The 15,531-nt window shown below is 30.8% G+C and overlaps 1 protein-coding gene across 3 annotated transcripts in view; it reads left to right on the forward strand.

Annotated features, from left to right (window-relative positions):
- Nucleotides 1-15,531, forward strand: part of LOC118189567 (serine/threonine-protein kinase 10-like) — a 132,047-nt gene that overhangs the window by 25,213 nt on the left and 91,303 nt on the right. For all 3 annotated transcript variants that reach the window (XM_085811483.1, XM_085811482.1, XM_085811484.1), the window contains exons 7-8: nt 7,273-7,386; nt 7,465-7,573. In XM_085811483.1, coding sequence (XP_085667609.1) covers nt 7,273-7,386; nt 7,465-7,573 — 223 coding nt within the window. The remainder of the gene's footprint in view (nt 1-7,272; nt 7,387-7,464; nt 7,574-15,531) is intronic.

Consider the following 15,531-nt stretch of genomic DNA (forward strand, 5'->3'; position numbering starts at 1 on the left):
ACCTTTACCATATATATTTCATATTTCTTCTGAATGTTCATATTACTAAAGAAATAAAATTAGTTGCTTTTCCTGTACATTCTAAATGCATTTAGTGTTTTTTAGAATAACAGAAATCCTTAATTAAATCCAAAAATTCTAAAATGAAAAGGAAACATGTTGAAGAAAGGAACTGAATACATAAAGAAAATTATTCTTCAAAGATATGTGCAGTTATTATTATGTAAATTACCCAATTGTTTGATTTCAGCCATTACTATAATTTCCCATTTCTATTTCCTCATATGATAGAGTTACTGAGCCAGATTAAATTAAAATTAAATTGTATAATCTTTGATGTCCACATTTTTAGCTTGAATTTGTCTGTTCTTGTTTAATTACATCGCCACCAGCTGCAGTTGATTTTGTTAGCATAAGAACATGTCCTAATGTTCTAAGTTCTTTTTATAAATATATAATAGGCTTATTTAAACGTATGTCTGACTTTGTAGTTACTTTAAGACTGCAATAATTTGCTTCACGTCTGTCAAAGGTAGGATTTGGACTATTTAACTGTTACCAGATGAACAGGTTTGCCACGCTACCGGGAAAACCAGTCAGGGAATTCGGAAATTGCCCAAACAATTCGGGGAAAAGTCAGGGAATTTAAGTGTTTTAGTCAAAATCTGGAAAAGTCAGGGAATTTCATACAACGATCTCGCCAAAAAAGGCGAGTTTTGCGCCGACGTCGGAAGAGATCACTTTTTTGGCGAATTGTGTATCACGTGAGTGTCATTCGGGCAGCTGGCATAGAGCCAATTTTCGCAGCTCCAATTTGATTGTCTTTTTAGAAAGGCAAAGCAAGTTTCCCGCAACTTTTGGTTTCCAGTAACCTCGAGAATCGCATGTGCAGTGCATGAACTAAAGAAAGTACCTGTTCTCGTATAAAACAAAATGGGTTTAGTCCTAGTATATGGTACCATGAAGGTTAAAATAAAAAAATATGTATTGTAAAGAAGGAAAACCTCTCTACAACAGACGTGGCTCCGTTCCATCATAGCGGGGAAACAGCTGTGCATGCGCGATATATATGTCGGCAAAGCTCGAAACCGGTGTCAAGTTCATAAAATGAATATCGTTTAAAATTTCTTTAAAGGAAAAGAAAATATTTTTTGGCGCAAGTAAATTAATTCATGGATCAGTTATTTGGGGGGGGGAATCTACCGTTTTTAAAATTATTGTGAAAAATCCAAGAAAAAACGTTCTTTGATAAAACGTTTCTTCTTGAATTTTTCACAATAATTTAAAAACGGATTTTCATAGTTTCCTTTTTTGTCAAAGAACGTTTCTTCTTAGCACGTGTTTCTCAATTTTCTGTACACATCGCGGAGAGGGAAATTCTGGCCTCCAGGTTCCGTCGCCAAATCCCTTGGCAAATTATCCCTCCGCTTTTTACACAGACGTTCTTTGGTTAGAATAATCTCCATCTATGGTACAGCGGGATTTGGCGACATAATGATGAGCAGTAAACGGGTCATTTTGTTCTTGGCGGCAATTTTCAAAATCATGCGAAGATCGTATCGATTACAGTCAAAAGTCGTTAATCCGTACTCGTCGGGACTTCGACGGTTCCGGATTATTGATTTTTCCGGATTATAGATCATCAGTTTAAATCTGGTAAGATGGCATGCAGAAATTGTAAAATTAAAAATATGAAACCGTAATTTATGAAATAAAGAACAATTATGATCTAAAGGGTATGAAAATTTACAAAAAAAAAAAAAAAAAAAAAGGCTTAATATTTATTTGTTTACTTTATGAAACATTTCTTTCAATGTAAGTTGTTTAAGTTGCTTCGTTTTATGTGATAATACTTTCTCTTTAATTCTATAAACAGACATAATTTCTTGTTCAGTTACAAAGTTTCGCTGTTTAAGTCCCGTAATTGCTGTGCCGAGAATACCGACTAACTAGTCAATCGAAATTTTTTCATTTTCACTAACCTCTCTGTCACCTTCTTCATGTCTTTATCCATTTTTTGCAGCAATTACACTTTTTGTTTGATGGACATCAAAACATACTTTCGCTTTGTAGATCCTTCGGGAGCTCCAGCATCGGAAATTCTATTTGACATAATCGAAAGTTCAAGTTTACTTTTATAACATTGCTCTTAAAGTCTGCAAAAAATAATAAGCCGCATCCAATTTGAAGATTAAGGAACAACGCAATCATCAACATTAACTGAAATAGATATTTATATAATTTTAGCTTATACCGTCCATTATACATAAAACATGCACGCGAAAACGTATTCTGCACTTGCACGGGTGTCCGAATTAACGACTTTTGACTGTACTAGGATTTTACCGCAAAATCATTTTTTTTTCTTTTTAATAAATACCTTGGCATTTTGCAGTAAAATAAAAAAATAGTAATCAATCATCTAGGATAACCATGTAATGTCATCTAGGATAACCGTGTAAATATTCGCTAAAATATCGTTGATTATTCTAATTAAATTTTTAAGTAATTATCTTTATTTTTATGTTATTCAGATCATTTAATGTTGCTTCTTCCCTCTAAATTTATTTATCATTAGTAAATAATATTTCCAAATTTCAGGAAATTTTCTCTGGCATAATCCTGAAATTAATTCTAGCAGTATGATGACATCACGAAATTTAATGCACATATTTTTTCCTTATGTATGCTGCGAAATAAATATAAAATACCTCAATTTAGTAAAAAAATATCATTAAATAGATTTCTTTCTTTCGTTTAGCTGCAGAATGTTTGCAAAAAAAGCCTTATTTTATTCCAGATTGGGCAGATTCTAATCTCAATCTTGAGTGAAGAAAACAACTCCTATTATAATTATATTTGTGTTTTCAAGTGTTAAGGTGCCTTTTAAGAATACACCTCACACAAATTAAATTTACCTAAAATCTAACCTAACTTTTAGCATTGCGTTGTGATTTATAAGAACTAGCCTCATGTTGAACTGGGGATAATCATGAGTAATAATTAAATAAAACGTACAGTTGTTATATTTGTATATATCTTAAATTTTATTAAGTTTTTTAAGCGGAAAAGTAAACAAAATTATCAAACAAAGTGTACTAAGAATAATTAAGAATAAATGTCCTCTTGGATTTATTGAATAATTAAGTGAATTTGCTACACAGTACAAGTAATACCATAATTAATTTACCTCTTAGCACAGCCAGTGTACATTATGCGGATAGACTGGAATTTTCTCGAAACATACCTGGAAAAGTCAGGGAATTTCATTCTCCTGTTTGAGTGGCAACCCTGATGAAGTGAACCCTCATATGTACATTGTGGTGAGGTTGACAAGTTAGGAGATAAAGCACACAGAAACTAACGAGAGCATTGGTTTGCATATTGAGACAAATCTTTAATTGTTAGAAATGATGTTTGAAGAGAAGGAAATTGATATAAACTAGCCAAAATGTCTGGAAAGGCTTCAAATTAAAATGACGAATAAATATTTTGTTGAGTGTTGTTGTGTTGAGTGTTGTTGTTGAGTGTTTATTCTACAAAACATAAATGTTTTGTAGCTTTTAATGTGTAATTTATCCTAATATCATTTAAGAATCAATGTCATAAATTACATGTATTTTGAACTGTGAAATTTTATTAGATTTTGATTTTAATAGGGCTTTTTTAACAAATATTGTTAAAAAATAAAATTTAATAGTGGTCATGTAAATCCATAATGACTAAGGATATCAAACTACCTAATTTAATTATTTATAACTAACTGCTTACTTTAAAAATTATCTCTACATATTAAAGCAAGTTATATTGCCTTTCATTAATGCTTAAGGTAAAATATAAAAATGTAGAAATTCAAGTAAAACTTATTCTTTAGCAAGACTTAAAATAATACAAAACAACCTGTCATCTCTGGCTTTAATGGCTCATTGGAATCTTAAAATATATTAACTGGGTTACAACCCCTGGAACTCTACATGAAGCTATGACACTAACTGCATCAAACAGAGCTTGACTAACTTTCAACACTTGCCAACCATGCCTACATCAGGCCTTTGAGGTTTTTCTATTCAGCTGATCTCTCTCTTGACAAGCAACAGCGGTGACAACATTCATTCTTTTGTTATGAATCATGCTGATTATGATCTTACTTCTCATTTTAACTTATGTCGTTTGACATAAAAATCTACCTGCTATTTACTAAACCTCTCAACTGACCAAGTATGTGACAAAATGAGATATAAAAAGATCAACATAAGGCTAACTGTTAGTAAAATGTAAATGTCACTTATCTTCTTTTAAATATGTCCAACTATTATAAGTGTAAAATATTTAATGCTACTTGATAAATTGCATAAAGTTTATTGTATTCTCAAACTTATTAATCATTATGTTAATTAATTCATGTTTAGTAATAATGCGTACTACTTAGGGATCTATTTTATTTTTAGCATAGTATTACAAAAGTGAAATTCAGGCATACATGATATTTTGAATTGAATTTATTCAATTCCCATTTGCTCATAGGTCCTTAATTTTTTTTCATTAATGGTCCTTAAAAGTACTTAATTTCAGTGTGCAGAAATGTGTATGAACCCTGAATTCTGTTTCTCAGAGTTGCAGATCTGTTACATGATTTGAATTTCTAGCTCTGCTGAAAATGCTGTAAAATAGATGAGCAGTACGTGACATATAGGCAGTCTTTTGCGAATGCAAACTTCAGATTATTGATTATATGGTGCTGAATTTGTATTTGAAGATATTTTCTTATTTAATATTTGTTATCTGTTTGGTATAAAAGAATACATATTCTTTATCATTATAGGATTTTTTTTTTTTTTTTTTTTTTTTGCAGAATCATTTGTGCCATAAGTGTTTTATGATGCACACAAATGAGTCATTCTATTATTTTAATTGCTCAGTAAATTAAGAAAATTAAAAAATTTTCCTACTGTTTCTTTATTTAAGATGTCATGGAAACCCTTAATTCTTGTTACCCTTTCTTAAATTTTGAAGTTACTTTTATTTTTATAAAATTTGTTAAAGGAAAAGCTTCTTAATCTTTTTTTAATAGAACTGAATTTTAAAACTGTGTTTAAGGTTAATGTTATCTCTTTTTTTTTTTTTTTTTTTTTTGTCTCTGTACCTGTTATAATGAGATTATGGTGTGACTGACCATAAACCTGAAAACACAGGTCAGAGGTTTGAATGATCTTGAACAGTTTTTCACGGTGTCAGTTTGGTAATCTTCATTTATTACTTCATAGAGCTGCATTTTGATTGATCTTTAATGAGAGATTTCAAATGGCATAATTTTTAGTGTCAGTCAGTATGAAAAGAAATTAATGATCTATAATGCTTTCTCTCCTCTCTCATTTTGGCTTTAGTAACACAAACTTGAAAGTAACTCTATGATTCTTTTAAATTTAATTGCATAATTCTTTAGAATTAAATATTGTTATGAATTTTGTATTTCAATAGTTAATTTTAGTAGAATAATAATTAAAATTGTATTTCCCCATGCAATGCAGCACGAGACAAATTTTAAGAAAAAAACTATGCCAGAAAAACTAAGTAAAAATACAGGGAGGCGTGCATTTAACATTGAGTAAATGTGTATCTCGGTAATATGTATTTAAATTGAATAAATGTAATTGACCACTATGTTAGCTGTAACCGTAATTCCACGCTCTTTTTGCTTTCCAGAAATCATGAGAAGCAGAAAGTATTAGAAAGATATCATGCAGCCAGTTGAAAACTAAAAAGCCAGAAAGAGTATCTCAGTTCAGTTGCTTAGTTACTGTTGTTGCGAGTTGTTATTTCCACATGAATTGAGAAATCAGAGTTAGCTTTCTTTTTTACATGCACTTGCATTGCATTTTATTTAATGTTTTTAGTAATTTGAAGTATAACTACTGATTATATTGAATGATATTGTGAACACTTGTATGAATATCTCTGAGGAAAATTCCAGAGTTGTGATAGATTTCTTTTGGATAAGAATAAATTTATTTACCTATTTTCAGACTTATGCATTCAATCTGTTACAAACTCGTATGCATACACCACATTTTGGTGTCAAAAGTAGGATTGAACGCCAGTGACAAGAGCGATGGAGGAACCATTAAGGCAGTTGGTAGCAGCCTTTGCTGCATTCAAAGAGGAGGTGAAAGCTGGCCAAGAATCCGTTAAAGGAAAGGTGGATGTTGGTCAAGAATTCATCGGTTAAAGAAGAGATGATTGCTATTCAAGAAAATATTGAAGCAGGTCAAGAAGAAATGAAAAAAGAAATTACCTGTATAATAGAAAACAAATTTGAGGCTATGGAAGGCAGAGTAGATACTGCTGAAAATAAAGTTGGACACATTAAAGAAAGAGTTTCTTCTTTAAAAGAACAATAGAAGACTTTCTGCTATGGAACAAAAAATTGATGGCAAGGTTTCTGTGGTTGTGAAAGAAGTTGATGCCTTAAAGAAATAGTGATGACAGGGAGCTGTTACTATGAAAGTGATGGTTTTAGATTTTTACCCATGCCTGCTTGTCCCTCTCTGAAGCTATCCATGTATGTTGGGAAGACCTTCTAGAAAGTATGTAAGACACATTTTTCTACAGTGGCGGAAGCAAATGGATGGGATTCCCAAGCTAAGGCCTGTCGTCTCGCTTCTGAGAGCAGACACAGCGGATATTCTTCAGAGTCTTCCACAAAACCAAAGGCTAGATTTTGAAGCTCTATCCGGCACGTTGGAACTGCGCTTTGGCGAGAACTTAAAGTCTTCATCGACAAAAATTTACCAAATTATGTAGTACATTAAATGTTCATTTAAATTGTTTGAAATTAAATAACCTTTGCTAATTGTGTGAATATGAATCTGTAAGATATTCAGAGTTTAAATGTGTCTAGTGGTTTCCTGGGTTTTGCACTTTTTTGGGTGTTGAACTGATAAAGACAAAGATTACTTTTAATTGCTTTTCTGAGATATTTTTAAAGTTTTAATCTTAAATTATGTTTTTATTGATTCAGAAGCAGGCTAATTTATTAAATTCTCTCATGACATCAACACTGTGATGACGATGCAATGAAAGATGTGAATTTCTAATTTCAGTTTTGGTTTAGACATGTATTGCTCACTTTTTCTTGCAGTTTGCTTGTGTGCTTCTGTTTTTTGTTTTTGTTTTGTTTTTGCATATATTAATTCTGAACTGAATATAAGATGAATTTTAAATGCATTATTTATTTTACTTTATTTTGCATTATATATATACTTTTTTTTAAAGCATCCATTCATATGTAATGCATGTGATAGTAGACCACTAAGAGAACTGATTAGTGAACATAAAGCAGAAGTTTTTGAAGAGGTTACCGAAGAAGTTACTGAAGATGACGATGAGGTAACATTTAGTTTTGTGTATACTAAAAATCTTAGTTTGATCTGTTTTTATATGAAACTAACTGTAAATTCTTTTAAGGTTCCATCGGGCTTATCTTCATCACATATGAGTGTTAATAGTGAAGCTGGTGGTGATAGCGGGTCAAATTTGAGTGATGTATCAGATACATCTGGTTTTAAAACAGAAGGTGAGTATATTTTAAATGCATATACACTTTCCCAATTTATGAAGAGGGCTTATATTTTAATTTTACATTTGTGTAGTTTCTAGAAGGGTAGAAGTTCTGTTCCATAACATTAGTTAAAGCAAACTCAAATACATCATTATTAGTCTATAGGTTTACCATTTGTTCTTATTTTCCCAGACATGAGTATATAAATATCTTATTTTAAAGGAATTAATTTACTTTTGATAGACATTTTTGCCATAAAATTATACCTGTAGGTCAGAATTTTAAAAATTCCTGTATAATAGTTGCTTTGAATACTTAGATATGTGGATTGAGCCATTTAAAGAGTTTTCTTTTTTCTAATCGATAAAACTCGGAAATTTGTCCTGTGCAGATCCATTGAATACATAAACTTAAAAAGAAACAATATTGGTGGCAACAGGCAGTTTTAATCTGTTCTGCATTTTAAAGAAATTCACGGTATATGAGGAAAATGAGGAGTATCATTTCATAAAAGAGGGACTCAATACTTCATATCTTTGGAATGTATGATTTTGAATTACTGAAAATTGCACTGCTATTCTTTTTCTTTGCTATTCAGGCTTCCTATGTTAGTGCAGAAAGATTATTTTTGTTTATTCAGATCCAATGCTCTAAAATTGTCTTTTTGTGGAGTCAGTAAAAAAATAACTATTGTGATGTAAAACTTCCAGATGTCTAGCAATCTTTTTTCACATATGAAAGCATTTAGCATTTTAGAACATATCAGATCAGTAGAGCAATATTCTTGGGCTATTTAAATGAAGTTACCTTTTACTTAAAGAACTGAAGTATGATTAATTCATTATTGAAGTTTTTATTTCTGTATGCTGTCAATATGTAATAATTTAGGGAAAATTTATCGGATTATGCACATCCATTTTAATTGTTTGAAATTAAATTACTTTTTCTCTTTATATGAATTTGCATATATGAGATAGTCAGAGTTTAGATGTGTCCAGTGGTGTCCTGACTTTTACATTCAATACATGGACACTGCACTATTGTTTCTTCATGTTTGCATTTGAGGATGTACTTAACTCTAATCAAATATTGTGAAAAAATTTTCTTTTTTTCAAGATTAGTACTTTTATAGTGAAATTCTGTTCATCTAAATTATATAGGTGAGATATTTTTGATAACTTTTGCCTTGAAAGACCCATGGTCAGGATTGTTTACCCCCTTCCCCCCAAAAAATGCATTTTTTAGGTCGCATAATTTTTGACAGTAATGTTACTTTTGAATGCTGTATTTAGGCAGATCAGTTAGTGTCCCTTTTTTTATTTATTTATTTATTTTTTAAAATTCCAGCATTTGAAAATTAAGAAAGAAAATAGCACAGTATAATTTCTAAGGGTTATTAAAAGAAAAATTGAGCTGGTAAAGGAGTGTGAATGAGTTTTTATACACTGGCCATCAAAATTAAAGGATAATAACAGAAATAAAATGTAACTGATACTTAATGAAAAATTATTATTAGAAATTTGTACAAAAGCAGTAGTTAACATAAATTAGAATGGTACTTGATTATTTGCAAAATATTGAAATTAAAACCAAACTTATGGCAATTGCAGAATGATGGAAAAGTTAAGTTACCTCGTATGAAAAGATTTTTTCTTTAATATTATGTATGATCACCTTAAACATATATACATACATACCTCACATACTAATTTCATAAATTTTACTGGAGTATTGATCAAGTCTTGTGGAATTGCATGTGCCACTCTTCTAAAAGTGCTCTTTTTCAGCTCCTTAAGGGTTGGGAAGGAATTTGGCATGTTGAAATATTGCCACCCTAAGGCATCCCACACATGCTGAACTAGATTCAAGTTGGATGAGTAAGGTGGCCAATCCATTTGAGTGATATTTTTTGTTTCCAAGTGTTGTGACGCCACATATGCTTGATGAGGCTGAGCATTGTCATCTCTTAGCAATAAACACTGGGCCTAGAGCAACTCTAAACAGTCTAATTTAGGGTTCCAATACCTTGTCCACCTATCTCAGAGCAGATACAGAACCTCATTGCATATATATATATAAGGAGGAACCCTGTTCACGAAAAGATATGCACCTCATATAATATAACCTTGTCCATGAAAAGATATGCAGCTCGGTCCAGCCATTTGTCGTGATTTATCCCCAAATCATTAAACCACGATTCCGGAAGCGGGCATTTCATGGACAAGGGAAGAAAAGTTTCATGTTTCTTTCTCTTTCCAGATCAAGACATGTGTGGAATCACTGTTCAGACTATATCTGGACTCCTCAGTAAACAATACTTGGCTCAGTCGTCTTGGCTCTATTAAACATGACGACGGCACCAGTTTAAATGGTCCCTTCTAGAAGAAGTGAGTGTGACACAAACCATTAGTTGTCTTACATACAGTCCAACCTGTTTAAACCTTTGTGCAGCAGTAGAATGGCTAATTCCATTTCCATGTGACAGCCTGAAGGTCTAACATCAAATATCTTCAAGCCGACAATGATAGAAAACGGTCTTCTGATGCAGTTGTTGCTCTTGGTCATCTTGACCAGGCTGTCTATCAACTGACCCATTGCTTGGAAAACGTCTTCAAACTCTTGTGATGACACTTTGAGAGGGATTCAAATCTTGGGTGACCTCCATTTGTGTGCTGATCTACCTCGATTCTACCAATTATTCACCACTTTTGACCTTCACTTAAATGATGCCTTTGAACTGTAACTATCGAATACTGGTCACTCTCAGAAACTACACTCGTTTTAAACAACACTACAGACCAGAATTTCAACATGTGTCCATTGTGGCCAACGTTGTCAGTTACCGAATCTGCATATTTTTGGCATTAATGTATGTGTAAGAGTGCAATTTTGTGTTCAGTTGTATTTTATTAACATAAATAGTGGCAGCGTTGAACATTGGTTGTAACATTAATTTAGTGAGCATATTTTTTCTCATTGTCCTTTCATTTTGATGAGTAGTGTATTAATATATCTCAAAGATCTCATAAACAATTATTGCCTTTTACATTGTATTTGTGTTTTACTACATTGCTACCTATTTTTAAACTCTGCAAAGTGGATCTAAAATTTTTAAATCATTCACTAAAAATGCTGGAAAAAGCTACTAATTATTGCATGTTGAACATAAAAATCTTTAAAATATGTTTTTTAACCTTTTTATTTTTTTCTTAATTGCATAAAGGAAACGTTGTGCATTAATTGTAATAACATGTGTTAAGTTTTTATTGCAGTTATCAGTTATGAAATTAGGTGTTCTACAGGTGAAGATGAAAAAATGCATAACGATTATTAATAGTAACATGAGTTTTTTTTAGGTGAACTGGGGGGGGGTCTTGTAATGTACAATAAAGATAAGTACACCCTGCTATTTCCAGATGTGAGTGAAAAATATTGATAGGTTTTCTCATAAACTTGTTAAAATTCACAAGAAGTATGTTATAGAATTTGACTTGTAAGTTATGGGAATTTTTAATATTTTAATTTTTGGATGCGTGGTAGTGTATATATGAACAGAAAATTCTTTTATTGCAAAGCAGTTTTTAATAGATGTGATTTTCCAAAGAGTGGAGGTGTTAAAAATCATTTTTAGTCTAAAGATTTCATGTTGTTTTGTTTTTGCATATAATATTCTTAGGCCATTGATTTCTAATTCAGTATAAGTCAAAATGAATGCCAGGACTTCAAAGCTTTACTATGCAATATTTAATTAATGCGTTTATTCAAAAGTTGCATTATAATTATAATAAGGTATTATACAGAATTTACAAATAGCAGTTTGTTGTTTTATATTTTGCCAGTAGATAGTGATGTAAGTGCACTCACCTTTAGCATCTGGGATAATGAGTTTAAAGAATGAAAGAATGAAAAAGATAAAGAATGAAAATGTTGCATTTAGTTATGTCTTTGTAACATGGTGATGCAGCAGCAGAAAGCATTTTCTGTCCTTGAGTAATAAAATATAGACAGACAATGCTGGATGATAAAGCAGTTTGTTGTTGGTATCCAAAACTTCAAGAGAGAGGCTGCATTTGCAAACAAAAATCAACAGGCCGTTCTTCAGTGGGCATAGTTCAGCATATTCAAGACAGCTTTGTGACAAGCTATCAAAAATCTATATTGAATTGAATGAGAACTGGGTCTGCTGCTGAAAACTGCAGGATGAGTTCTTAGAAGCATTTGCTGAGAAAACCATATCATTTGCAGTTGGTGCAGTAACTGAAATGAGAAGACCTGGTACATCGATTATCTTCCTGTGATACACTTTTGACGTTGATAGAGAATAATGAATTTTTTAATGTTTGGTATTTACATTCCAGATTAGTTACTGAACATTCTCATGAAAATGTGCACTATGGACCTGATTCCCTGAAGGTTAATATGTTATGTGTAACATCTTACTAAAATATATATGAATAATTCTTTTTTGCTGAAACTACCTTGTTGGGAATTGTGTATCTCGATATGCTCCAATTATGACTTGACTGCAGTCACAAGATGACCTGCTTAGATTTATTTTGCAGCAGGATGGTGCACCACCACATTTTCTGATTGAAATGCAGAACCACTCCAATAACACTTTACCGCAACAATGGATTCATCATGTATCTGCTTTAAACAAAACACTGTTACCTTGGTTGCCATAATTCCCAATTCTCAATGGTTTTTTGGGAGTGGGTGGGTTTGTAAAGGGTCACATGTATCTGCCTCCAGGTCCAACAACCATGACTGATTTGAATGGCCTTAATGGAGCTGCTGTTGCCAGCATTGATACTGACATGCTACAGAAGGTTTGGCAAGAATTTATGTTACAGGCTTGATATGTTGTATAACAAAGATAGCATATATTGAACATTGTGAGAATTACCTTCAAAACTTGATTATAATACCTCCATATGTCTTTTGAATAAATACATTAATTATATTTTGCATTGTAAAGCTTTAAAATCCTGGCCTTCATTTTGACTTACCCTGTATAAAATATGTATTTCACTTACAGTAATAAGAAAATGGAAAGAATTCTATTTATAAAATTAAATTGAAGTGTTATTGGATTCACTGGCTCAGTGCTACTTTTTTCCTCCAGTGTTTTGGCTAAATGAAGTTCAGTGTAGTGGCAATGTAGAGGTTGGGCTGATACTAAATTTTCTCAAATCTGAATTCAAAAGTTAAATTGTTGTCAAATTTTGAAGCATTCATGTAAAAATAATGGGAAGAAGGGGAAAAAACAGATTTTGTTTTATATTATAAAGCTTTAATAAAAAACAAAGTTTGAAATGTTTGTATTCAGTGAAAAGTAAAATCTCTGCTATTTTCAAAACACATCTATATTTATTAAGAACATACATGGACTTTAGTAAATAAAGTGCATGATTAAAACTCTTGAATCTTGAAATTCATTTTCTCAACATAATTTAATTAATATATATATATACATGAGTAACTCCTGAAATTTTTTTGTTTGTCCAAAAAAATTTCAAAATCAAAGCATGTGTGCAGAGAAATGAAGAGAAGGATTATTTCAAGAGCTAACATAGATAACATTGAAAGTGAAATACCAAATTCTCTATAGAAAACTGATAATAATCACAAACTCTTTTGATTTTCTTTTAATTAATTCTTACAGATTTCCCAGTAGATCACTGAATTTCTTGATTTTTAATTTTTAGCCTTATTAATGAAAGCATTTTTCATAAATAAAATTAAATTGTATAAAGGAAATTAAATTGAAAAAATATTTGCTCCATTTAAATTTTGCACTGTTGAATCAATGAAACTTGAATTGTACAAATTTCATCACTTCTATGATCTTAAATATTATTTTTCTTATTAAATTTTATTCTAACTGAATTATCTTAATTTATTGTAGATATTCATAAAACTTTATATGAAGATTTGACCATAAATATTTATATTTTATTTTATATCAATGTATGGTGCATTGCTAAGTTTATCTACACTGTAGTATGTATATTAATTAATCATTTTATTTTTACAATGTTTAAAAGTACCTTTGGTAAATCAAAACTTTTCTTTCCTACTCAGGATTAAGAGAGACAAAGAATATAAAATAGAAAATTGTAACTAAATTAGTTTACATCAGAATTATATTATAAATAGTTGAATAAATAGAACCGTACATTAAAAAAATGAATTTAAATAAATTTTGAGCTCTTTTAAAATAATGCCACGTATTAGCAGGAATATTTCATATTACATTACTGGATGTTAATGAAATGTAAAAAAATCAAAATCTTTGATTAAAATGTTTAACGGTTTCAGGTTTTCATATGGGGGGGGCTGAAGATTTGAGTTTTTTAACCTTAAATCCTTTTTAAGATTCACTAGATTCAAGGTTTTGGATGTTCTACCATAACTTTTTGCAGTAATAGCATGGGTGTAATTGATAAATATCAATTATAACAAGATTAATTTGCAGAAATATGCTCCTTCTTGTAATTGGAAGTTTATTCAACTAGTAATTGGAAGACCTGGAGTTTGAGCATCACAAATTTTCCATGTTTTTCAGCCCCCTTCTTAAAAATAGCTAAGGATTTTACAAGCAGTGCCTAGACTTGAGTATGATGGACAGTAATTCGTTATCACCAAGATTTGGTGACTATGTTGTATCCATACTAGTCGCCCTTCAAGTGGGGGGAAAATGTAAGGAATTTTTTCTTTGTTTACCATGTGTAGTTGTTTCTTTGTTTACCAAGCATGTTTGGCTACCAGTCTCTGGAGTTTGAATTTCAGGGAGAGCATCACTGATTCGTTGTGCTTCTTGGCTTTTTTTTTTTTTTTTTTTTTTTTTTTGAGGGGTGGACATAATGACTCTTCAAATTTATATTGTATTTTCTTCTGGGGTATTATGCTTCTCTAAAAGGCAGAGTTACAGTCTGTGTTTGTTCCTTCATATTTAAGAATGGTTTTTTTTTAAGTTACTTTTTGTGTTGAATGATAATTGTTGCTTTTTTATATGACATAATCTACCAAAGATTTCTATAGCTGTATACATTTTCATGTGTGGTATAATATATGGTGTTTATTTGCATGTTTTGACTTCTGAATTTTTCATTTGTGGGTGTAATGAAGTAATGAAGAAAAGACTTTTCCTTTAAAACTTATATTAAATAAAATAGAAATAAATTATCTGTCATGTCAAATCAATAAACTGAATTACTGTTCTTTTGTTGGGACCAAATGCACAAATGTGTAGATAATATGCTTGTATGTATGTGTTCATGTACGTACACAGTGCCAAAAAAAAGAGGGGACAGCTCTATATCTCCCGTTCTACTGGGCCGATTGATGAAATTCAAACTGTGTTTTCCATGCAATATGAAGCAATTTCATGCAATACTTAAGATATATATTAGATTTATATGTAGCATAGTTCTAACGTAGGTATTTTGATGAAAAAATATGACTTTTTCTGAAATGATATGTCAATTTTTTTCAATATTTTGGTTCTGTGACTTAAATTAGGCCTAGATATTAAATTTTGTAATTTTTGGAGAGAAATTAAAAAATTTTTATTGGTTCATTTTTTCCAGGTTGCGCCAAGTATAATTCACTTGGTGAACTGATTAATTTTATAGCAACCTATTTTCCTTTCCTTTTTTCCATTGACCATGAGTGGAAAAAAAAGTCATCATTCATACTTTCAAATAATATTTTAACAAAGTGTGTAAACCACATTTTGTTATTATCGCTTATAATAAATACATTTCAAAACGTGCCAAAAGGTAAATTCATGTATATCTTAGGAAATTTTGAATAAAAACTCTTTAATTTTTTGTAGATATACTTTATAAGGTTATAGGTTATCTTTTATAGGTTATAATTCAATTTTTTGTTGAAAAATGTATAAACATTATTTTAAAAATACAAATTAAAAAATAAATCGTAAAAAATAGGTGAATTTTATTTGGAAT

This window comes from Stegodyphus dumicola, chromosome 2, assembly GCF_044657685.1.
Source record: "Stegodyphus dumicola isolate Sdum_Otavi_A_Nest chromosome 2, ASM4465768v1".
NCBI classification, from domain to species: domain Eukaryota; kingdom Metazoa; phylum Arthropoda; class Arachnida; order Araneae; family Eresidae; genus Stegodyphus; species Stegodyphus dumicola.